The 26022-nt window shown below is 48.4% G+C and overlaps 1 protein-coding gene across 2 annotated transcripts in view; it reads left to right on the top strand.

The window, feature by feature from the left end:
- borcs7 (BLOC-1 related complex subunit 7) overlaps nt 1-26022 on the top strand; it is an 81887-nt gene that overhangs the window by 29356 nt on the left and 26509 nt on the right. Inside the window, exons 1-6 of one of the 2 annotated variants that reach the window (XM_085994286.1) lie at nt 4984-5087; nt 12232-12283; nt 14342-14469; nt 18094-18244; nt 21597-21733; nt 25296-25365. In XM_085994286.1, coding sequence (XP_085850412.1) covers nt 5065-5087; nt 12232-12283; nt 14342-14469; nt 18094-18244; nt 21597-21733; nt 25296-25365 — 561 coding nt within the window. In that variant the 5' untranslated portion in view covers nt 4984-5064. Of the gene's footprint in view, nt 1-4983; nt 5088-12231; nt 12284-14341; nt 14470-18093; nt 18245-21596; nt 21734-25295; nt 25366-26022 lie in introns of those variants that run through there. The other variant, XM_085994288.1, reaches the window with a different exon arrangement.

The following is a 26022-nucleotide window of genomic DNA, read 5'->3' as shown; positions in this document are numbered from 1 at the left end:
TTGGAGAAGCTGGATTTGTTTTCATTGGAGCAAAGGAGGTTGAGGGGTGATTTGATAGAGGTGTACAAGATCATGAGGGGTTTGGATAGTGTGGTAAACCACTGTATTGTATATTGCCACCTCTGGGTGGCGCTGTGTATGGAGGCATGCCTCAGCTGACTCCACCCACCACTGTGTGGGTTTCGTTCAGACTTGTTCAGTCACTCACGAAGAAGCATGGTCTCTTCTTAGCTAATAAAAGCCTTATTCATCTCTTCTTTCGACTCATCATCTCTTCTTCGACTCATCACCTTTTATGAAGTAATTGATAAGCGTATCAATTTTATTAGCTAAAAGTTAAATGGCGACACCTGAGGAGCAACAACAGCAACGGATACAGCAGACATTGCTGAGAGCCCTCAGACCACCACGCCTGGACCTCGACCCTCAAGATGTGGGTGCATCAGCCAAGTTTGAACACTGGCTGAGCTGCTTTGAATCCTTCCTCGCAATCTCACAGGTTACAGAGGAGGATCACAAACTGAAAATTTTGACCGCCCAGGTGAGCCATCAAGTATATATGCTAATCCGGGACTCTAATACGTACGTGGCGGCCCTCGAGCTACTAAAAGGGCAATATACGCGCCCAGTGAACACAATTTACGCCCGACACCTCTTGGGATCCCGCAGGCAGCAACCGGGAGAATCGGTAGGGGCATTTGCACGGGCGCTACTGGCACTCTGCAGAGACTGCGATTGTAAAGCGGTAACGGCTGTGGAGCACGCGCAGGGACTCACCCGTGATGCCTTCGTCAGGGGCCTCCAGTCAGACCACACCCGGCAGAGACTGCTAGAAAGCAAGGAACCCGACCTGAAGACGGCCATTGCCCTTGCGCTCTCGTTAGAGGAGGCCCACCGAAACCTCGAGGCATACCCCCGTAACGGCGCCGAGACATGGCAATCGAAACCGTGGGACACGGGACCGCCGCCCCCGGCACCAACCGCTGCAGCGACCCAACCGAGACAGCAGCCTCCGGTAAGAACTGCTTCGATGCCCAGTAACCAGGCCCAAAAATGCTATTTCTGTGGCCAGTTAAAACATCCCAGAGCGCACTGCCCAGCTAAGACAGCTACCTGCTCGGGCTGCGGGAAGAAAGGCCATTACGCTAACGCCTGCAAGGGGAAGCCAGCCAGCAGCGTAGCGTGCGGGCCGTGGGAGCAGCCATCTTATCCGCCATTTTGTGTACCCCCGGCCGCATGGCATCCGCCGCCATCGTATCCAACGCACTCAACCGCCATTTCGTCACCGGAACCGACCACCGTCTCGGCGGATGACTATAGTGACTCACTAAGCCACATACTGGCCTCCGTGACGCTGGATCAAGCCCTCCCTCACCATCTATCCAGCTCCATGATGGATATCGCGGTAAACGGCCGCGCCACCAGTTGCCTGATCGACAGCGGGAGCACAGAGAGTTTCGTCCACCCCGACACGGTACGTAGCCACTCCCTCACGATTCTGCCAACGCACCATCGCATTTCTATGGCGTCCAAGTCCCAGTCAATGGACATCAGCGGCTACTGTGTGGTGACCCTGTCAGTAGGGGGCACTGAATATAAAAAATTTAAACTGCTAGTCCTGCCCCGTCTTTGCGCTGCCGTCCTGCTAGGGTTGGATTTTCAGTGCCACCTTAAGAGTGTCACACTAGCATACGGTGGACCCCTCCCCCCACTCACAGTCTGCAACCAACAACTTTTAAATCGCCCGCTGCAAACCACCTGCAGCCTTTCCACATTAAAAGTCCCCCCCCCTCCCCTGTTCGCTAACCTCACCCGCGACTGTAAACCCATCGCTACCAAAAGCAGGCGGTACAGTGCCGGGGACAGAGCTTTTATCAGCTCTGAGGTGGAGCGGCTCTTGAAGGAGGGCATTATCGAAGGTAGCACTAGCCCCTGGCGAGCCCAGGTTGTAGTCGTTAAAACCACTGCAAAACGCCGCATGGTAATCGACTACAGCCAAACCATAAACCGGTACACCCAGCTGGACGCGTACCCCCTCCCTCGCATATCTGATATGGTCAATCAGATTGCGCAATACAAAGTATTCTCCACCATCGACCTTAAGTCAGCGTACCACCAGCTGCCCATCCGCCATGAGGACCGCCAGTATACTGCCTTCGAGGCAAACGGCCGCCTCTACCACTTCCTTAGGGTCCCCTTCGGCGTCACCAACGGGGTTTCGGTCTTCCAAAGGGAGATGGACCGAATGGTTGACCAGAACGCGCTGCGGGCAACCTTCCCCTATTTGGATAACGTCACCATCTGCGGCCACGACCAGCAGGACCACGACGTTAATCTAGCAAATTTCCTCCGTACGGCCCAACGGCTGAACCTAACGTACAATAAGGAAAAATGTATGTTTCACACCAAGCGCCTGGCCATCCTCGGCTGCGTGGTGGAGAACGGAGTCATCGGGCCCGACCCCGACAGAATGCGCCCCCTAATGGAGCTACCCCTTCCCCACTGCCAAAAAGCACTGAAGAGATGCCTGGGGTTTTTCTCCTACTACGCCCAGTGGGTGCCCCTCTATGCAGACAAAGCCAGGCCCCTCATCAAAGCCACCTCCTTCCCCCTGACACCAGAGGTGTGTGCAGCCTTCACTCTTATCAAGAACGATATCGCGAAGGCCGCAATGCACGCGGTGGATGAGTCCATCCCCTTCCAAGTGGAGAGCGATGCCTCCGACTTCGCCCTAGCCGCGACCCTTAACCAGGCGGGCAGACCCGTGGCCTTTTTCTCAAGGACCCTCCAGGGCCCCGAGACGAGACACTCCTCCGTCGAAAAGGAGGCCCAGGCTATTGTAGAAGCGGTGCGTCACTGGAGGCATTACCTGGCCGGGAAACGATTTACCCTGCTCACTGACCAGCGTTCAGTAGCTTTTATGTTTAATAATAAGCAGAGGGGTAAAATCAAGAACGACAAGATCTTGAGGTGGAGAATCGAACTCTCCACCTACAATTATGATATCTTGTATCGGCCAGGGAAACTCAATGAGCCCCCAGATGCCCTATCACGTGGTACATGCGCCAACGCGCAGAGTGATAGGCTGCAGTCCCTCCACAATGACCTCTGCCACCCGGGGGTCACCAGGTTTTTCCATTTTATCAAATCCCGTAACCTGCCCTACTCCATCGAGGAGGTCAGGACCATGACCAAGAGCTGCCAAATCTGCGCCGAGTGCAAACCGCACTTCTATAGGCCGGACAGAGCAAGCCTGATCAAGGCCACCCGCCCCTTCGAACGCCTGAGCGTCGATTTTAAAGGGCCCCTCCCCTCCGCTGACCGCAATGTGTACTTCCTCAACATAGTTGATGAGTACTCCCGTTTCCCCTTTGCCATCCCTTGCCCAGACATGACCAGTACCACGGTCATCAAGTGTCTGAATGACATCTTCGCTCTGTTCGGGTTCCCCAGCTATATACATAGCGACAGGGGCTCATCGTTCATGAGCGACGAACTTCGGCAGTACCTGCTAACAAGAGGTATCGCCACGAGCAGGACCACCAGTTACAACCCCCGGGGGAACGGCCAGGTGGAAAGGGAGAACGCGACGGTTTGGAAGGCAGTCCTCTTAGCACTAAAATCTAAGGGCCTTCCGACCTCCCGCTGGCAGGAGGTCCTCCCTGCAGCGCTCCACTCCATTCGGTCACTGCTTTGTACTGCCACTAATGCGACCCCTCATGAGAAAATGTTCGTTTTCCCCCGGAAGTCTACATCGGGAACCTCGCTACCGGCATGGTTGACTTCTCCTGGGTCCGTCCTACTGCGGAGGCACGTGAGGACGCATAAAACGGACCCCCTGGTCGAGCGGGTGCACCTCCTACACGCCAACCCCCAGTATGCCTGGGTGACATACCCAGACGGGCGGGAGGACACGGTCTCCATACGAGATCTCGCACCCTCGGGTACCCCTGAATTACCACCGTTATCCCCCTTACCACCGTTATCCCCCTTACCACTGTTATCCCCCACCACCCCTCCCAACCCAACCCTTGCAGACGGCATGCCAAAGCCCCAGGAATCTTCGCCAACCACCCAGACACCAGACCCGACGTCGGATGCTGTAACACCACCGCCGCCACCACGACGATCAGGACGTCAGACAAGGCCTCCTGATAGACTTAACTTGTAGTACCCTTCACCCCGCCGGACTTCACATTAAACAAGGGGTGAATGTGGTAAACCACTGTATTGTATATTGCCACCTCTGGGTGGCGCTGTGTATGGAGGCATGCCTCAGCTGACTCCACCCACCACTGTGTGGGTTTCGTTCAGACTTGTTCAGTCACTCACGAAGAAGCATGGTCTCTTCTTAGCTAATAAAAGCCTTATTCATCTCTTCTTTCGACTCATCATCTCTTCTTCGACTCATCACCTTTTATGAAGTAATTGATAAGCGTATCAGATAGGCTAGACGGGGAAAGGCTGTTCCCACTAGTTGATGGTAGAAGGACTAGGGGACACAGATTTAAGGTTTTGGGCAAGAGATGCAGGGGGGCGGGGAACGTGAAGAAAAACTTTTTTACGCAGCAAGTGGTGAGCACCTGGAATTCACTGCCGACAGAAGTGGTGGAAGCGGAGACACTCAATGTTTTCAAGGGGAGACTGGATAGACACTTGAGGGAAATAAACTTGCAGGACTACGGGGATAGAGCAGGGGGAATGGGATTGCTCTGGCGAGCCGGCACTGACTCGATGGGCCGAATGGCCTCCATCTGTGCTGTTATGACTATAAAATGCTGGCAATACACGGCAGCATTTGGAACAGATTAACCTAAGTTAAGGGACCCGTCATCCACACTATCCGGCGCATTCTCTCGTTCTTTTTTCATGTATAATTGCAGTTTTTTCAGCATGGGCGGGGGAGATTTGGTTTTCCCTCTCTGCACCGCAGTGGGAATGGCCTTTGGGAATGTCGGGCCGCGCGCTCCGGGCTTCCAAAGTGCAACATGCTGGTTGCCGGGCGACGGGTCAGGTGGGGCGGAAGCAGGCTGGACTCCGGGAGCCGGCAGCGTGGAGGAGGCGATGGCGCAGTGTTGTGGCAAGAGGTATTTCTGTATCCTTCACACCGGCGAAGCTGGTGCTCCCTGACCAATAGAGTTTGCACTCCGCGTCGATAAACTGACACAAGCTGCACCCCCCCACTGGTTGGCAAAGTTAAAGCACATTTTGCTTTCCTCAGCGTGTTCTAGACGTCTGATACCTGTTTGTTGCAATTAGTTTGCCAAGTAACGTTGTGGCGAGGATGTGTATTCTGTTGTGGGGGAGAATGCAAGAAAAAACAAGGAGTGTCAGCAGTGGTTTGTTGGGCAGCACTCTCTCTCGCCTCTCAGTCAGAAGGTTGTGGGTTCCAGTCCCACTCCAGAGACCTAGGCACAAAAATCCAGTGCAGTGCTGAGGGAGTGCTGCGCTGTCCGAGGTGCCGTCTTTCTGGTAAGACGTTAAACCGAGGCCCCATCTGCGCTCTCAGGTGGACGTAGAGCAGGGGCGTTCTCCCCGGTGTCCTGGCCAATATTTATCCCTCAATCAACATCATTAAAACAGATTATCTGGTCATTATCACATTGTTGTTTGTGGGAGCTTGCTGTGCGCAAATTGGCTGCCGCGTTTCCTACATTACAACAGGGACTCCAAAATTGGCTGTAAAGCACTCTGGGATGTCCGGTGGTCGTGAAAGATGCTGTATAAATGCAAGTCTTTCTAATGTTGAATTTGTGCAAGGTTGCGGTTGGGAGTACAGAATTGTGCATTCAACTACAGTAAGTCTATTCAAAAGCAATGGGTGAAAAGTACAGTGTCGAATCATTAGGCTGTTATCAGGATTTCACGAATGCACTTTGGACTGGAGAAGTTAAGGGCTTTTTTTTTAACTGTAGCCGATTATGGGGCAACCTGATAGAGGCCTTCAAGATTATGAAATAATCCGTGAAGGTGTATAGCGATAAGATTGTTTCTGTTGGTAGGTAAGGTGGTAAAAAGATGGATTCAAGATAATCACAAAACGAATTAAAGGGAAGGGCAGAAAAACATGTTACACAGAGGGTGGTTAGAATGTGGAATTCTTTTCCACAGACCAGCGTTGAAGCAGAGTCCATGAATACTTTTCAAGACAATTGGATAGTTGGTTGAAAAAAGAAAAGAAAGACTTGCATTTATATAGCTCCTTTCACTCCCTCGGGACGTCCCAAAGCATTTTACAGCCAATGAAGTACTTTTGAAGTGGAGTCACTGTTGTAATGTAGGAAACACGGCAGCCAATTTGTGCACAGCAAGCTCCCACAAACAGCGATGTGACAATGACCAAATAATCTGTTTTAGTTATGTTGGTTGAGGGATAAATACTGGCCAGGACACTGGGGCTAACTCCGCTGCTCTTCTTCGAAATAGTGCCATGGGATCTTTTATGTCCACCTGAGGGGGCAGACAGGGCCTCGGTTTAACATCTCATCCGAAAGACGGCACCTCCGACAGTGCAGCACTCCCTCAGCACTGCACTGGAGTGTCAGCCTAGATTTTTGTGCTCGAGTCTCTGGGAGCGGGACTTGAACCCACAACTTTCTGACTCAGGCTACCAACTGAGCCACTGCTGACACAGTAAAAAAAATAATAATATTCAAGGGTATGAACAGTGAGTAGGGTTAGACTATATGTAGGATTAGACTAGGTGGTTCATGTGGAGTAAAGACAGCAACACAGACTTAATACCAAAGCAAAATACTGCGGATACTGGAAATCCGAAATAAAAACCAAAAATACTCGAGGTCAGGCAGCATCTGTGGAGAGCGAAACGGATGACGAGAGGTCATCGAGCTGAAACGTTAACTCTGTTTCTCTCTCCACAGATGCTGCCTGACCTGCTGAGTATTTCAGCATTTTCTGTTTTTATTACTGACACAGACTTGATGGGCTGACCGGTCTGTGTTTGCGCTGTAACATTTCATGGTTCTAGCTGCCTCTTGTCATGTGGGAGATGCTTCTTTTTAAAGAGACACCTTATGACTTAAAATTGTCAGGGAAGTTGAATGTTTCTGTACACACCCAGAGGTAAATGTAAAAACATGTCAGATAAAAGGACATTAAATGATGCTCGACCCTGGAGGAAATTTTTATTTATACTTAATGAGCTCAAAGATGGCTGGCCCCCCCTGCGGATCAACTGAAGTGTCAGGATACTGACCCGAATGTGTGTTTCTGTGAAACAAGGTTGCGTTGCAGGTGGTTAAAGACCATGCCATATTATGACAAGGCGACGTGACTGTTCCTGTAGGTAAAGTTAAGCTTCCCCGCCCCTTAATATTTTGAAAGTGGTAAATTAAGAACATAATTAGGAGCAGGAGTAGGCCATACGGCCCCCTCGAGCCTGCTCCGCCATTCAATAAGATCATGGCTGATCATCGACCTCAACTCCACTTTCCTGCCCGATCCCCATATCCTTTGATTCCCCTCGAGTCCAAAAATCTATCTCAGCCTTGAATATACTCAAAGACTGAGCATTCACAGCCCTCTGGGGTAGAGAATTCCAAAGATTCACAACCCTCTGAGTGAAGAAATTCCTCCTCATCTCGGTCTTAAAAGCCCGACCCCTTTCCTGAGACTGTGTCCCCTAGTTCGAGACTCTCCAGCCAGGGGAAACAACCTCTCAGCATCTACCCGGTCAATCCCCCTCAGAATCTTGTATGTTTCAATGAGATCGCCTCTCATTCTTCTAAACTCCAGAGAGTATAGGCCCAATCCACTCGATAAATTATTGGTAGAATTCCACCAATAGTGATTGTGTTGCCAGTGACGCCTCAAAATCTGATGAGCAGCATGTGCACGAGGGCGGGAGCTGTAAAACAAGTAACTTTTCACGCTTATTCGCTCGAGGTGGATGGACTGGAAGAAGAGATTGCTCGCTGAGTAACGGGTGAAGCCCCCAGCAAAGGTTGGCCATTTCACAGCCTGAAAAGGAGGGTGGAGGAATGATTGCATGAGTAAGTCTTTGGCTGTGAAATGCTGAGGACTTGAAAAGGCCCGGGGTGTCAATCTAGGATTGAGTAGCCCAGTGGTTATGGTGCTGGGTGAGCAACCCAGCGATCGCGATTTGAAATTCCACCAAGGCAAGCTGTGAAAATTAATCCTGTCATTTGTGGGCTAGCTCTTCCAAAGTAACCATGAAAGCTGCTGGATTGATGTTAGAAACCCAACTGGGAAAGGGTCCTGGCATCTCTATGCAGTCTGGCCTACATGTATCTTCAGTCCCAGAATATGTGGGTGACTCTTAATGGCCTCGGGACAACCTTGGTGGTGCCACTCACATCCTAGTTCTTGATCTCTATGCACTGAACTCTGAGAGCAGGAGCTGTCCCCTTTAAATCCAGAGTGCTGAAAGTACTTTGGATACATTTTCTGTCATTTTTTAATGATTTAATATAATCTTGAGTTTTCACTCCTCCAGTTTTAAGGTTTAATTTAGATGGGGGGAGCTCCTTGCTCCGTTGGATTTGTAATCTGTCTAGCTCCTGGTGGTCTGTCCTTGGCCTGATTTGATCAGCTGTGTGAGATGACTCCGGCCCAGCTGTGGCCTTGTCACTGGGAACAGCTGCGGAATTTAAATTTAGTTAATTAAATAAATCTGGAATAAAAAGCTAGCATCAGTAATGGTGACCATGAAACTGTCGGATTGTCGTAAAAACCCATCTGGTTCACTAATGTGCTTTAGGGAAGGAAATCTGCCATCTATGTGTGACTCCATAGCAATGTGGTTGACTCTTAATTGCCCTCTGAAATGGCCACTCAGTTGTAACAAACCGCTACGAAAAACCAATAAGAATAAAACCGGACGGACCACCCGGCATCGACCTCGGCACCGGCTACGGACGTGACAACGGCACACCCAGCCCAGTCGATCCTGCAAAGTCCTCCTCACCAACATCTGGGAACTTGTGCCAAAATTGGGAGAGTTGTCCCACAGACTAGTCAAGCAACAGCCTGACATGGTCATACTCACAGAATCATACCTTTCAGCCAATGCCCCAAACTCCTCCATCACCATCCCTGGGTATGTCCTGTCCCACCGGCAGGACAGACCCACCAGGGGTGGTGGCACTGTGGTATACAGTCAGGAAGGAGTGTCCCTGGGAGTCCTCAACATCCGGACCCCATGAAGTCTTATGGCTTCAGGTCAAGCATGGGCAGGGAAACCTCCTGCTGATTACCACCTACCACCCTCCCTCAGCTGATGAATCAGTACTCGTCCATGTTGAACACCACTTGGAAGAAGCACTGAGGGAGGCAAGGGCACAGAATGTACTCTGGGTGGGGGACCTCAATGTCCATCACCAAGAGTGGCTCGGTAGCACCACTACTGACCGAGCTGGCCGAGTCCTGAAGGACATAGCTGCCAGTCTGGGCCTGCGACAGGTGGTGAGAGAACCAACACGAGGGAAAAACCCACTTGACCTCGTCCTTACCAATCTGTCGCAGATGCATCTGTCCATGACAACATTGACCACTGCTCAGATACAAAGTCCTGTCTTCACACTGAGGACACCCTCCATCGTGTTGTGTGGCACTACCACTGTGATAAATGGGATAGATTCAGAACAGATCTAGCAGCTTAAAACTGGGCATCCATGAGGTGCTGTGGGCCATCAGCAGCAGCAACAGAATTGTATTCCACCATAATCTGTAACCTCATGGCCCGGCATATCCCTCACTCTACCATTACCATCAAGCCAGGGGACCAACCCTGGTTCAATAAGGAGTGTAGAAGAGCATACCAGGGGCAGTACCAGGCGTACCTAAAAATGAGGTGCCAACCTGGGGAAGCTGCAACTCAGGACTACATGCATGCTAAAAAGCGGAAGCAGCATGCTATAGACAGGGCTAAGCGATCTGACAATCAACGGATCAGATCAAAGCTCTAAAGTCCTGCCACATCCAGTCGTGAATGGTGGTGGACCATTAAACAACTAACGGGAGGAGGAGGCTCCATGAATATCCCCATCCTCAATGATGGTGGAGCCCAGCACATGAGCGCAAAAGACAAAGCTGAAGCGTTTGCAACCATCTTCAGCTAGAAGTGCCGAAGGGATGATCCATGCCAGCCTACTCCTGAGGTCCCCACCATCACAGAAGCCAGTCTTCAGCCAATTTGACTCACTCCATGTGATATCAAGAAATGGCTGAGCGCACTGGATACAGCAAAGGCTGTGGGCCCCGACAACATCCCGGCTATCGTGCTGAAGACTTGTGCTCCAGAACTAGCTGCACCTCTTGCCAAGCTCTTCCAGTACAGCTACAACACTGGCATCTATCCGACAATGTGGAAAACTGCCCAGGTATGTCCTGTCCACAAAAAGCAGGACAAATCCAATCCGGCAATTACCGCCCCATCAGTCTACTCTCAATCATCAGCAAAGTGATGGAATGTGTCGTCAGCAGTGCTATCAAGTGGCACTTACTCACCAACAACCTGCTCACTGATGCCCAGTTTGGGTTCTGCCAGGACCACTCGGCTCCAGACCTCATTACAGCCTTGGTCCAAACATGGACAAAGGAGCTGAATTCCAGAGGTGAGGTGAGAGTGATTGCCCTTGATATCAAGGCAGCATTTGACCGAGTGTGGCATCAAGGAGCCCTAGTAAAACTGAAGTCAATGGGAATCGGGGAGGGGGGAACTCTCCACTGGCTGGAGTCATACCTAGCACAAAGGAAGATGGTTGTGGTGGTTGGAGGTCAATTATCACAGCCCCAGGACATCGCTGCAGGAGTTCCTCAGGGCAGTGTCCCAGGCCCAACCATCTTCAGCTGCTTCATCAATGACCTTCCCTCCATCATAAGGTCAGAAATGGGGATGTTCGCTGATGATTGCACAGTGTTCAGTGCCATTCGCAACTCCTCAGGTAATGAAGCAGCCCATGCCCGCATGCAGCAAGGCCTGGATGACATTCAGGCTTGGGCTGATAAGTGGCAGGTAATATTTGCGCCACACAAGTGCCAGGCAATCACTGTCTCCAACAAGCGAGAGTCTACCCACCGCCCCTTGACATTCAATGGCATTACCATCGCCGAATCCCCCACCATCAATATCCTGGGGGTCACCATTGACCAGAAACTTAACTGGACCAGCTGCATAAATACTGTGGCAACAAGAGCAGGTCAGAGGCTGGGTATTCTGCGGCAAGTGTCTGACCTGGCTCCCCAAAGCCTTTCCCCATCTACAAGTCAGGAGTGTGATGGAATACTTTCCACTTGCCTGGATGAGTGCAGCTCCAACAACACTCAAGAAGCTCGACACCATCCAAGACAAAACAGCCTGCTTGATTGGCACCCCATCCACCACCCTTAATTATTCAATCAGTCCACCACTGGCGTACCGTGGCTGCAGTGTGTACCATCTACAAGATGCACTGCAGCAACTCGCCAAGGCTTCTGGGCAGCACCTCCCAAACCCATGACCTCTGCCACCTAGAAGGACAAGGGCAGCAGGCGCATGGGGAACACCACCACCTCCAAGTTCCCCTCCAAGTCACACACCATCCTGACTTGGAAATATATCGCCATTCCTTCATCATCACTGGGTCAAAATCCTGGAACTCCCTCCCTAACAGCACTGTGGGAGCACCTTCACCACATGGACTGCAGCGGTTCAAGAAGGCGGCTTATCACCACCTTCTCAAGGGCAACTAGGGATGGGCAATAAATGCTGGCCTTGCCAGCGACGCCCACGTCCCAGGAACGAATATTTTAAAAAAACTGAAGGGAATCCTGGAAATCCGTGTCTTTGCATTTCCCATCGGGACAGTTTGTTTCAGGTGGATGCAAGAAGCATGTAATTGGGTTGTAAAGCTCCACATGTTTTGAAATTGAAATGTTGGCGGGTAGAGGATGCCCTGAAACAGTCAGAGGCCAGTTTATTCAATGCTTTGTGCCACTTCAAGGCACTGCCCCCTTGGACCCTATGAAATAACCTCTGCATACTCTTCATTAAGAGGGACCATAGCATTCTGTAATAATCTACTTTTGAGGACTATTGGTATATAGGGCTGTTGACTTGGGCACAATTAATAACCTCCTCCAAGGAAAGTGGATCTTTAATAAATGTATTTCTTTTTACCGTGTCAATGCATACGTTCCTAACCGTGAATTTATTTCCTTTCTTTTTTTAAGGGCAACATTTGACCATTCGCTTTTAATTGTTTTTTTCAGCCTCCCTTCATCTGGATGTTCGGAAGATTTGGGAATTCATGAAGATGTGAAGGTAATGTACTTCAAATGAAAGTTTTATCTTTCATTTGCATCTAGTTTATTTCTAATTGTCAGCGCAGTAATCTGTTAAATGATTGGGTTTAGTGGATCTACCTTGGCATTGCTCGCAGCGAGTTGTAAGAACATAAGAAATAGGAGCAGGAGTCGGCCATTTGGCCCCTCGAGCCTGCTCCGCCATTCACTAAGATCATGGCTGATCTTCTACCTCAACTCCACTTTCCTGCACTATCCCCGTATCCCTTGATTCCCTTAATATTCAAAAATCTATCGACCTCTGTCTTGAATATAGAAGATAGGAGCAGGAGTAGGCCATTCGGCCCCTCGAGCCTGTTCCGCCATTTAATGAGATCATGGCTGATCATCCAAACTCAGTACCCTGTCCCTGCCCTCTCCCCATATCCCTTGATCCCTTTAGCCTTAAGAAATATATCCAACTCCTTCTTGAATGTATTTAATGAATTGGCCTCAACTGCCTTCTGTGCTAGAGAATTCCACAGGTTCACCACTCTCTGGGTGAAGAAATTCCTCCTCATCTCAGTCCTAAATGGCTTACCCCTTATCCTTAGACTGTGACCCCTGGTTCTGGACTCCCCCGCCATCGGGAACATCCTTCCTGTGTCTAGTCCTGTTAGAATTTTATAAGTTCCAATGTGATCCCCTCTCATTCTTCTAAACTCCAGCGAATATAAGCCTAATCGACCCAATCTCCCCTCATACGTCATTGTACTCAACGACTGAGCCTCCACAGCCCTCTGGGCTAGAGAATTCCAAAGATTCACCACCCTCTGAGTGAAGAAATTTCTCCTCATCTCAATCCTAAATGGCCGACCCCTTACTCTGAGACTGTGACCCCTGGTTCTAGACTCCCCAGCCAGGGGAAACTTCCTCCCTGCATCTACCCTGTCGAGCCCTGTAGGAATTTTGTGTGTTTCAGTGAGATCACCTCTCATTCTGCTAAACTGTAGAGAATATAGGCCTAGAATATAAGCACGTGTTATACGTGGATAAGAAAAGTGATCAGAGATGGAAAATAATCCTGGATTTGGAAAGGAATTTGTGAGAGGTGTGCTGTGAACGCCAGTGTTGTCTTCATTGGTTCTTGGGAAGCCCCTAAGAAAGGAGTGCCAGATGTTTATGGTGCGGATTGAGAGTGTACACTGTACACAAGACCTTTAATAGTTTGCAGGGCCAGGATTTCCAGTCTTGAGTCAGCCGTGGCTCAGTGGGTAGCACTCGCGCCTCTGAGTCAGAAGATTGTCCCACTCCAGAGACTCGGACACAAAAATCTAGGCTGACACTCCCAGTGCAGTGCCGAGGGAGTGCTGCACTGTCGGAGGTGCCGTCTTTCGGATGAGACGTTAAACCGAGGCCCCGTCTGCTCTCTCAGGTGGATGTAAAAGATCCCATGGCACCATTTCGAAGAAGAGCAGGGGGAGTTATCCCCGGTGTCCTGGACAATATTTATCCCTCAATCAACATCACTAAAACAGATTACAAAAGCAAAATACTGCGGATGCTGGAAATCTGAAAAAAAAAATGCTGGAAATATTCAGCAGGTCAGGCAGTGGAGATAGAAACCGAGTTAACATTTCAGGTCGATGACCTTTCGTCACTTCTGGAATTGGGGCTTCAACATACTGGTTGAGAGGTGAGCGTGCTACTGAGCTGATGCAAACTTTGCTAACAAGTGCTTGCAGTGACCACTGTGGAATCAGCTTTCTCTTTACTCTGGAGTGACCTAGAGCTGCCTTTAATTCCCTTGCGCGATGCCCGCTGAATACACAGCAACGCTTTAATCCAGGATTTCTCTGAACAAGATTTTTTTTTTAAACTTGCACTAAATTTTCATTTTGTCTTCTTTACCCAGAGAGTGGTTAGAATATGGGGCACACTACCGCAGCGAGCAGTTGCGGCAAATAGCATAGATGCATTCAAGGGGAAGCTAGATAAACACATGTTAATGGGGTGGGAGGAGGCTCGTGTGGAGCATAAACACCGGCATGGACCCGTCGGGACGAATTTTGTAATACTTTTTAATACTTGTCAATAGGATTATTATGGAAAAAGGCTCAAGAAAACGGAAGATCTGGTACTGACTGTGTGTGTCACTCCTGCTAAAGCTCTCCCTAAGCATGTGCGGGATGCGTTGAAAGATGTTCACGAGGAAGTGGTCTCCAGGTCTGAAATCAATCTACTTTATATTTTCATAAAGCTGTTGGGTGACATTATCGATGTATTTTTTTCCTTTTAATCTTTTACTATTCATATTACTCCCCCCACCTCCACAATTATTTATATAAACAACCAACTGTTGTATTGGTGCTTTCAAAACTAGTGGATCCCTCGTGGTATTAAGTCCAGATGACTTACGGTTTTATAATAACTGGAGTGTTGCAACATGTAATGCCCGGTATATTATTCTGCTGCTACGGCGGAGCTGCACTTAAGTTCGCCTTCTCCCATTAAGGTCACAGTCTGTAAGTAAACACGGCTCAAGGTCATTCAGAGTTTAATCGCTGCTTGATGAAGGAAGTTTACAGATTGTATTGTTTCTGGTTTCAGGTCAGGAGAAAGACGGCAAGAAATGATTGCCTTTTTTTCTTAAATTCTGGACACACTCAAAACATTAAAATGAATAATGGATATATTGGATAGGTAACTAAAATTATTGTGTATGTGTCAACTAAGTGTCGTCCTTGGTTCAATGATACCACTCCAGGAACTTGAGCGCATAATATAGGCTGATACTTCAGTGCAGTACTGAGGGAGTGCTGCATTGCCTTCCGGATGAGATGTTCAACCGAGGCCCCGTCTGCCCTCTCGGGTAAGAGGTCAAAAGATTCCAAGGCACTATTCGAAGAAGAGCAAGGAAGTTCTCCCAATCTCCTGACCAACATTTATCGCTCAACCAACCACCACCAGAAACTGATTATCTGGCCATTTATCTCATTGCTGTTTATGGGACTTTGCTGTGTATAAATTGACTGTTGGTGGTGGAGGGAGTGGACATTTAAGCTGGTGGGTGGTGTGCTGATCATGTGGACTCTATTGTCCTGGGATGGTCTTGAGCTTTTTGAGTGTTGTTGCAGCTGCTCTAGTAGCCATGGCATTTATGGTCCAGTTGTGTTTCTGGCTAATGGTGACACCCAGGATGCTGATGGTAGGGGGATTCGGCGATGCTGATGTTGAATATCAAGGGAAGGTGGTTAGGTTCTCTTGTTGGAGATGGTCATTGTCTGGCATTTGTGTGGCACAAATGTTACTTATCAGTCCAAGCCTGGATGTTGTCCAGGTCTTGCTGCATGCGGGTATGGACTGCTTCATTATCTGAGGAATTGCAAATGCTGTACGTTGCAGTCATCAGTGAACAACCCTACTTCTGACCTTATGATTGAGGGAAGGTCATTGATGAAGCTGCTGAAGATGTTTGGACCTCAGTTGCTGCCCTGAGGAACTCCTGCAGCGATGTTCTGAAACTGAGATGATTGTCTTCTAACAACGACAACCATCTTCCTTTGTGCTAGGCATGACTCCAGCCACAGAGTTTTCCCCCCTGATTCTCATTGACTCCCAAACGGAAGCTAAGTGACCCTGACGGAACCCAATTCCTGTGTCTTTCTGCTTCATTTTGAATGCTGTAGCGTTCTCCCTGATGAGACTGCAATGGTGGCATTGGTTTAGGCTATTTATGGAAGCCTTTTCAAAGAGAGACAAGTGTTAATTGTAACATTTCTTTTTCAGACAAAATTTCTCCCATTTTGTTGACTCCTGCTGTTGTACGGGTGCCAGGAATCACTGATCTTTTGCCTAAGAGAGCATCCTTTATCTGTGAGCCCTGGCGGCGATTGTTGGCAGGCTGTCTGACTGCAAGTGTTATAACAGGCCAGGCGGACTGTGTCCTTGCCCAACATTGGCACGAGGTGCAGTCTCTCTGGATTGTCGTTGGTGGCAATCAGGAGAGGGATCCCTATCTGATTTTCCTCTCCACGGACACTGGGGCCAATTGTAGCACTTTAGCTGCCACCCTGGCTAATGCAGCGCTGCTAACTTAACAATCTTACAACTCTGGTTACTCAGTTACATGTTGTCTTCAACCAAATAAGCTGTCAGTAGAGAGGAGATGCAAAATATCCTCCTTAAATTGAAGAAAGGTACTGTGACTGTGAGATTTAGGTTTGGTTTGGATTGTGAGCAATTCCTTTTAAATTACTAAATGTACTGGCAACCGTATGTTGAAGCCTTTATTAAGATCCCTGTTGTAATGACTCTCCCCTTACAGCCAACAGATTAGAATGTTTGCTTGTCCTTCACTTGGATTGCGAGAATTGAAGTAGAGTGTGTGGATTTATAATTAACTGCCGAAAGAGAGCAAAGGTTAAAAGATATTTCCCCCACCCTCAGCAGAGTGGTGTGGAACAAACTCCCAGCAAAAGCAATTAAAGTTGAAATAAAGAGCTGGTTGGCAATGAGATTGGTCTTAAAAAGGCTAGGTAGAGACAGAGAGCATCAGGGACGTCCAATCCTCTGCCTTAGTCGACCGCATCGATACGTGCCTTGGATCCTCGGAGGGTGCTGCATGTGAAATTGAAATGCACGTTCCCATTCGTTACGCAAATATCTCCAATTGCTGATGCTCACAGATCTTCTGATTTAGGCTTCATCCACCAACAAGGCACAGCATTAAAAACCGCACTTTCCAAACCTCTAGAACCATGAAATTCAAACGGCACAAATCGTCAATAAACGTAAACAATACCGTGTTCTCGGGGTGGGAGTGAGGGGGGCGGGAATCTTCAGCTTTGACACCTCTGCTCTATAGGATTGCTCGATTGGTGGGGTGGGGGTGACTGGGGTAGTGGGGCGGGTGTCTGTGAAGACAGCAGATCCGGATTGAACAGTGGTGATGTGAAGATGGATAAATATTCAGGATTAAGCTACAGTACCAGGGTGATTTTACATTGAACCTTGCCTCAGGAGATTAAGGAGGGTGAAATGGGACATGGGCGGCCTTTATATGCCCCGTCAGTTCTGTTGACTTCAATAGAACAGAATGTCGGGTGTGTCATGTAACGGGCGGCAAATGGGATTCCGTCTGTTTTGCGTCCCGGTCCGTGTTCAGTTTCACTCCCTCAGTGTGTGGGGTAAAGCCCATTTACTGTGGATTGCACATGGTTGATGGAAGGAGTGGGCTTGATGAACTGGGTTGGCTCTTTGTGGGTCTTTTTCTCATCTCTTGAACTGTAGCAATAAGTGGAAAGCACTACCTGAAAGGGCGGTGGAAGCAGATTCAGTCGTAACTTTCAAAAGAGAATTGGATATATTCTTGAAAAGGAAACATTTGCAGGGCTATGGAGAAAGAGCAGGGAGCGGGACTAACTGGAGAGCTCTTTCAAAGAGCCGGCACAGGTACGATGGGCCGAATGGCCTCCTCCTGTGCTGTATGATTCTATGATTTTCTAAGTGTCTTCAGTATAATCATACCTTCGTGCTATATTGTACCTGACATGAATCTTGTCATTCATGTGAAAATGACTTATGTAATAATACTGGGCAGCCTGCTGGTGGCGCTGTCCAGGGAGAGTATAAATACTCGGGCACGGGCCCAGCTTGCTCAGGACATTCTTAACAGGAACTAGTGAAGGACACAACTAGATCTCCATGTTGAAAAACAGTTGATTAAAGCCTTGTTTAATACTCAGACCAATTGCCTAGTAGTTTTCTTACGTCAATACCTGTGTGCTATTTGCTTTATTTGTAATTGAAAAGCTTTTAATTTTAATTTTCTTTTATGTTCTTTGACAGGTACTATGGGTGTGGACTTGTAGTTCCTGAATGTTTGGAGAACTGTTGGATTCTGGATCTAGGAAGTGGGAGCGGCCAGGATTGCTACATGCTCAGCAAGCTGGTCGGGGAAAAAGGCCATGTGACCGGAATAGACATGACCGATGAGCAGGTATGTTTCTGCGAGAACAGAAAATGTTGGTAGTGCGCAGCAAGCAGTCAGCACCTGAAGGAGGAAGGCAGGCCAATGTTTCGGGTGAAGCTCTCAGCAGAACCTCGACTCTGCTTCTGGGATGCCTGCTCTTTAGGACTGCAGTCTAATAGGAAATGAGTGCTGCTACAAGATCTTTTTAAATATTAAAGTTAAGACCAGGAGCTGTGCTGATGGACCTGGATGGAGCCTCACCTCGCCTTGTCTCTTCCGATTAGGCACTTTACAGCCTTCCGGACTCAATATCGAGTTCAACAATTTCAGATCATAACCTCGGCCCCTATTATATTTTTATATTTTTTATCCACACTTTTGGTTTGTGACTTTTCCTTTCTCTCTCTCCCACACGGCAACTGTCTCTCACTCTGCCAGCGCATTTCACACTTCATCTAGAGCCATTGTCTGTTTCTTTACCTGTCCTATTACCGCCTCGTCTCACCTTGAATATCTCTTAATGTCTCTTCTTTCATCCCCTCCCCCATTTCGCAGCCCCCAAACTGCCTTTTAATCTGTTTCATTTCCTGCCTTTTTTTCCTCAGTTCTGAAGAAGGGTTTCGACCCGAAACATTGACTCTGTTTCTCTCTCCACGCATGTTGCCTGGCCTGCTGAGTTTTTCCAGCGTTTTCTGTTGTTATTTCGCCTTGTCTCTCCTCTCCTCGCCTCGTCTCGCCTCTCGTCTTGTGTCACCTCACCCTGCTACTTCAGACTCTTCCAGCCCTATATCTCAGCCTGTGCCCTTCGGTCCTCTGACAGTGGTCTCGGGTAGCTCCTTCCCCCTTCACCTGCTCCATCGTTGGCGAGCCTGTGTGAGCGAGCGTGTGTGTACGATCCTCTAAGTATTGGCTGAATGCCAAGGAGCCATTGCAGATATTGTGGGGATGTTCGCTGATGATTGCACACTGTTCAGCACCATTTGAGACTCGTCAGATACTGACGCAGTCCGTGTCCATATGCAGCAAGACCTGGACAACATTCAGACTTGGGCTGACAAGTGGCAAGTAACATTCGCACCACACAAGTGCCAGGCAATGACCATCTCCAACAAGCGAGACTCTAACCATCTCCCCTTGACATTCAATGGCATTACCATCGCTGAATCCCCCACTATCAACATCCTGGGGGTTACCATTGATCAGAAACTGAACTGGACCAGCCATATAAATACTGTGGCTACAAGAGCAGGCCAGAGGCTGGGAATTCTGCGGCGAGTGTCTCACCTCCTGACTCCCCAAAGCCTTTCCACCATCTACAAGGCACAAGTCAGGAGTGTGATGAAATACTCTCCACTTGCCTGGATGAGTGCAGCTCCAACAACACTCAAGAAGCTCGACACCATTCAGGACAAAGCAGCCCGCTTGATTGGCACTCCATCCACCACCTTCAACATTCACTCCCTCCACCACCGGCGCACTGTGGCTGCAGTGTGTACCATCTACAAGATGCACTACAGCAACTCGCCAAAGCTCCTTCAACAGCACCTTCCAAACCCGCGACCTCTACCACTTAGAAGGACAAGGGCAGCAGACGCATGGGAACATCACCACCTACAAGTTCCCCTCCAAGCCACACACCATCCTGACTTGGACCTGTATCGCCGTTCCTTCACTGTCGCTGGGCCAAAATCCTGGAACTCCCTTCCTAACAGTATTGTGGGTGTACCTACACCACATGGACTGCAGCGGTTCAAGAAGGCGGCTCACCACCATCTTCTCAAGGGCAATTAGGGATGGGCACTAAATGCAGGCCTAGCCAGCCAGCGACGCCCACATCCCATCAATGAATTAATAAAAAAAAATATTGACACACTCCTGGGGATCCACAGCCCTAACTTCCAAAAGACTATTTCAGCCACCCAAAGGAAAACAGTGCAGTGGTTACAGGAAGCCCCGGCCTCAGCTCATCCGCTGCTGAAACCCTCATCCATGCCTTTGTTACCTCTAGACTTGACTATTCCAATGGCCTCCCACATTCCACCCTACATAAACTTGAGGTCATCCAAAACTCTGCTGCCCGTGTCCTAACTCGCACCAAGTCCCGTTCGCCCGTCTCCCCTGGGCTCCCTGACCTACATTGGCTCCTGGTTAAGCGACACCTCGATTTCAAAATTCTCATCCTTGTTTACAAATCCCTCCATGGTCTCGCCCCTCCCTATCTCTGTAATCTCCTTCAGCCCCACAACCCCCCCCCCCGCCCCCCGAGATATCTGTGCTCCTCTAATTCTGTCCTCTTGAGCATCCCTGATTTTAATCGCTCCACCATTGGCGGCCGTGCCTTCTGGTGCCTGGGCCCTAAGCTCTGAAATTCCCTCCCTAAACCTCTCCGCCTCTCTTTCCTCCTTTTAAGACGCTCCTTAAAACCTACCTCTTTGACCAAGCTTTTGTCACCTGCTATAATTTCTCCTGATGTGGCTCGGTGTCAAATTTCTTGTCTTATAACACTCCTGTGCAGCGCCTTGGGATGTTTTACTACGTTAAAGGCGCTATATAAATACAAGTTGTTGTTATTAGTCGACAGCAACAGAAACAATGCGCTAGCAAGGTGAACTTCGGTCAGTAATCTAGTTTCAGGCAGACCGCAGACTGTTGGTTCTGTGAACTCTTCCCGTGGATCCCTTAAGAGTGCATTGTGCATTAACTGGTATAACACTGTCTTTATAAAATAGCGTATCAGCCAACTTACTGTGAGCAATGCCATAGGGACATGCTAAAATGTTTAGTATACTTTCTTATGTGAGTGTTGGCCGTGGCTCAGTGGGTAGCACTCTTACACGCTAAGTCAGAAGGTTGTGGGTTCAAGTCCCACTCCAGACACTGGAGCACAAAATCTAGGCTGACACTCCAGTGCATTGCTGAGGGAGTGCTGCTCTGTCGGAGGTGCCGTCTTTCGGATGAGACGTCAAGCCGAGGCCCCGTCTGCTCACTTCAGGTGGGCGTGAAAGATCCCATGGCACTATTTCGAAGAGAAGCAGGGGATTTCTCCCCGGGGTCCTGGCCAATATTTACCCCTCAATCAACGTAACAAAAACAGATTATCTGGTCATTATCACATTGCTGTTTGTGCGCAAATTGGCTGCCGTGTTTCCTACATTACAACAGTGACTCCACTTCAAAAAGTACTTCATTGGATGTAAAGTGCTTTGGGAGGTCCTGAGGTCATGAAAGGCACTATAGAAATGCCAGTCTTTGTTTCTAGCCTTTGTTAGTGGTTTGTTGATAAATAACTGATGAGGAGGGTTGTTGTTCTAATGTCCTGGTGGCACTCGCAAGCTGAGGAACTTTCTTTGTTCTTGTTCCCGTTGACATTATCCTGCAGATACAAGTGGCTCAGAAGTTTATTGACTATCACACTCAGAAGTTTGGCTTCAGCAAACCCAATGTGGATTTCCTCCAAGGCTACATTGAAAAACTTACTGGCGTTGGATTGAAGGACAACAGCTTTGACATCATTATGTATGTAAAAAGTAGCCTCATTTTTTATAGTCATCAAGCAGCAGCAATGAAAGTATTTTTACACAGAGCTTAAGCTGGTCGGGAGAGCGAAGACATCATTTCTTATACGACAGCTTTTACAGCTAGGTCAGTGGTACCACCAGTTGGTGCCAGCATTGAGTGGTGGAATATTCCCATTCACAGCAAAGCTGTGCTTGCAATCGCAGTGCGTCGTTGTGTGAAGGGCAAAGCAGAGGGTAGTCCTCCCTGGGCAACCTGCGTACCCACTAGCATTTGGCTGTAGAGCATCGTTGCCAGAGCTGCAAAGTATTACAAAGTCTTCACAGCACAGAAACAGGCCATTCGGCCCAACGGGTCCATGCCGGTGTTTATGCTCCACACGAGCCTCCTCCCACCCCACTTCATCTCGCCCCATCTGTTGCACAGATTTCGCTAGATGTTCGAAAGATCGAACAAATAGGTTTGCCATTTTCCTTTCAGGGTTCAAATGTAAGTTTTGGTCTGAACAAACGCACAGGCAACAGATTTCGTGTACAAAGATTTATCTTTAATAAATGCTTAACAAACACCGTTCATTATTTAAAGTACAATTCCAAAATATAAGACTCACAACTTATATTGATATTACCCTGATTTGGTCCGAGGTGATCAATCTCTGTCCAAACCTCTACGTAGGGTTTCTGTCCCCAGGTCCCTGCTGTCGAGTGTTGCTCCTAGGTCCCCGCTCCCTATCTGGGGATTTTCCTCCTGGCTTATACTATCCTATAATCTGTCCCATCTCTTTGGTTACACATTTGTTACTGTCCCTGCATCCTGATGATTAGTTTACCCTATTCCACATCCTGTCTCATCTCCTTGATTAGTTTACGTCTTACTTCATTTAACTGGCGTCTGTAGTGACCTCACTCGTTTCTGACGAGGTTACCCATGAGTCCTCTGTTTAGAACATTCCTGAACCTCTGCATTATTGATCCATTATCCCTTACACATGGTGATTCCTTCACTTTATTTCAGTTTTCTTACATAGCTTCCATTTCCACACATCAACATATCCTTCTATTCCTTTCTCCCTCATGTGCTTATCTAGTGTCCCCTTGAATGCATCTACGATATTCGCCTCAACCACTCCCCGTGGTAGCGAGTTCCACATTCTATCTGCTCTCTGGGTAAAGAAGGTTCTCCTGAATTCCCTATTGGATTTATTAGTGACTATCTTATATTTATGGCCCCTAGTTCTGGTCTCCCCAACAAGTGAAAACATCTTCTCTACGTCTACCCTAGCAAACCCTTTCATGACCTTGAAGACCTCGATCAGGTCACCCCTCAGTCTCCTCTGTTCTAGAGAAAAGAGTCCCAGCCCGTACAATCTTCCCTGACGAGCGTCTCCTCAGCTGCTGTTGTCTGTGGATGGCCCAGTGCCGGGCAGACACAACTGGGGAAAAGGGAGAGGGAGGGAAACTTCTTTTTTAAAAAACCAAAGCAACATTTAACTGGATAGCCTATTTTTTTAAAAACTCTAAACCTACAAATCACACCACTGGAGACAACTATTTGGCAGTTTAACAGTCTTGTTTTTTTTTTGAGCTGCCTTGATGGTCCAGTGGTCAGAAGAACTGCCTGGTGAGTTATTAAACCATTCCAATTTGAAAGGTCTCAGATTCCATCCCTAGCCTATACCGAGTTATCTGACCTCAGCCAGGCCAGCAGTAGTAGTTTTTTGCAATTGATCTCAGTGTACCCGATCTCCATCCAAGGACTCTTGTTGCGAAATGCGTCAGGATGTCGGGCGAGGACAAGATTTGCTTGTCTCTGACGTGCCTCTCCCACTGCCGCCCCGCTCAGAAGAGTCAAGTAGCTTGCCAATACTGTCTGTATCTGCTCAAGCAAGATTAATGGACGCAGTACCAGATGGCAGAACCGTACCCCAACAAGAGTCAACACCTTCAGGAGAGAAAGGAAAGGCCGAGGAATACTTTGTAGATGTGTTTCTGTTTTTATTTGCTAACTGCAATGTTGAAATTATTTAAGCTTCTGTTTCTAAAAAAAATGAATCAGCAGTTTTTAATATTTAATTTTTAGTGGTGATTATGCAGCACCTGAATTAACTTGATAGGTTTTTAGAAATTGTACTTTAGTTGAAATGGCATAATCGATATTTGTGGTTCCACCACTTTCTTGTGGTGTAAGGGGTAATGATTTTAGACCTGTACACCGCAGTGTGAATGGAACACAGAATAAGAAACTCAACAAAACTATAATAGATTTATAATCATCTACTGATCATGAGTTGTTTTATGCACTAGAAAAAGATTGAGTTATCCAATAACGTGAATTAAACAACATAACACACCGATTTGCAAATTTGCTGCTTAAAAATTGAATCATCAGATAATTTGAAATAGCAACTATTTAAAATGTATTCATTCCTGGGATGTGGGCGTCGTTGGCAAGGCCAGCATTTATTGCCCATCCCTAGTTGCCCTCGAGAAGGTGGTGATGAGCCGCCTTCTTGAACCGCTGCAGTCCACGTACAAGTAAGAGTAAACGGAATAATACTCGGAGATAATTTCAGGAAATTCCAGGTTTTGCTATATTGGTTAAATGGCATTTTTCATGAAACTAGCTGCTAAGAGTGATCCAGCCTCTTCTCATACAGTCCATCCAGGTGAGGCAGTGCTGTCTGTCTGGTGCTGGATTGACAATGTTAAGTGGAGGGAGGATAAGTCTGGTTGCACCTTCCTTGCACATAATTACATTCGTCTTTCGCTATAGTATGGGTGCGTTTAAATGGCAACTGTGGTGTCAGTGTGAAGCCTAAATCCGCAGTCAGGGTCCGACCAGAGTGAAATAGAGCGTGGAGCGAGTCTCGCTTCACTGGATGGATGGATTTAGGCTCCTTTAACCACTTGCTGTAGTTTGGATGCACGGTGATATAACTAGAATTACATACTGCGTCCTTCGTGCTGGAGAAACCACCTCTTGGAAACATGTCCTTAGTGTCAGCCATGGCTCAGTGGGTAGCACACTCGCCTCTGAGCCAGAAGGTTGTTGGTTCAAGTCCCACTCCAGAGACTTGAGCACAAAAATCTAGGCTGATACTCCCAGTGCTGTACTGAGGGAACGCTGCACTGTCGGAGGTGCCGTCTTTCAGATGAGACGTTAAAGCGAGACCCCGTCTGCTCTCGGGTGGACGTAAAAGATCCCATGGCACTATTTTGAAGAAGAGCAGGGGGAGTTCTCCCTGGTGTCCTGGGGCCAATATTTATCCTTCAATCAACATCACTAAAACAGGATATCTGGTCATTATCACATTGCTGTTTGTGGGAGCTTGCTGTGCGTAAATTGGCTGCCGCGTTTCCCACATTGCAACAGTGACTACAATGCAAAAGTACTTCATTGGCTGTAAAGCTCTTTGGGACGTCCGGTGGTCGTGAAAGGCGCTATAGAAATGCAAGTCTCTCTTGTAGCTAGTGTACGTTTGGTAGGACTCGTTTAAACAGCCTTGCAGAGAAGGTCAATGCTACTTTATGTACATGCATTGAAGATTTTTTTTTTCTTTCAGATCAAACTGTGTGGTAAACCTGTCCCCTGATAAAAGGGCTGTGCTAAAAGAGGCTTATCGAGTGTTAAAGGTACGCATTTAATGCTTTCCCAAATATTTGAGAAGGTGCAGATTTCTGTTTAGTGGCTGTTCCAAGAGTAGATTGTTGTCTTTAGCTGACCATCGCTTTTGTTACTGTCTGTACCCACTCTCCTGCTACTTACCTTTCTATTAACAAAAAAAGGTATCATTTTGGGCATCCGATCTCTCAGCAGCTAAAGGCACTGCCTAATGTGGCACTGTGCCATACTGACTAGGAAGGCCCCAGCTTTGATTCCTGGTCTGTGCTGAATTGGTTGGCCTCGGCCAGAATGCAGGCGTTGGAGATGGTAGCAGGTGGGGGACGGAAATCAGCCGCTGTTCGTGCTCCTGATCACTGTGCAGTGACGCCCGCTGGAAGGTGCACATGTGGGTGATAGGTGAGGGTGGGAACAGCAGAGTTCCCCCTCCCCCCGGGGGCTGAGCCACAGAGGGCCCCCACTCCCCCCCCCTCCGCCCCGGCTGAGCCACAGAGACCCCCTGTCCCCGGGGGCTGAGCCACAGAGACCCCCAGAGCTGAGCCATCGGGACCCCCGGGAGTGTCGCAGGTTCTATCTCTAGTTTGTGGGGCTAGTTGATCTCAGCCATAGGGGCCAGTAGGGATGCTACAATGGGACCATTGGGGTAGTGATTGTTCCTGCTTCGATTG

The sequence above is a fragment of the Somniosus microcephalus genome, chromosome 8, assembly GCF_052327205.1.
Source record: "Somniosus microcephalus isolate GS21.2 chromosome 8, FLI_Smic_1.0, whole genome shotgun sequence".
NCBI lineage: Eukaryota > Metazoa > Chordata > Chondrichthyes > Squaliformes > Somniosidae > Somniosus > Somniosus microcephalus.
Note: the sequence above shows the minus strand (reverse complement) of the source record. Positions and strands in the feature narration are given on the sequence as shown.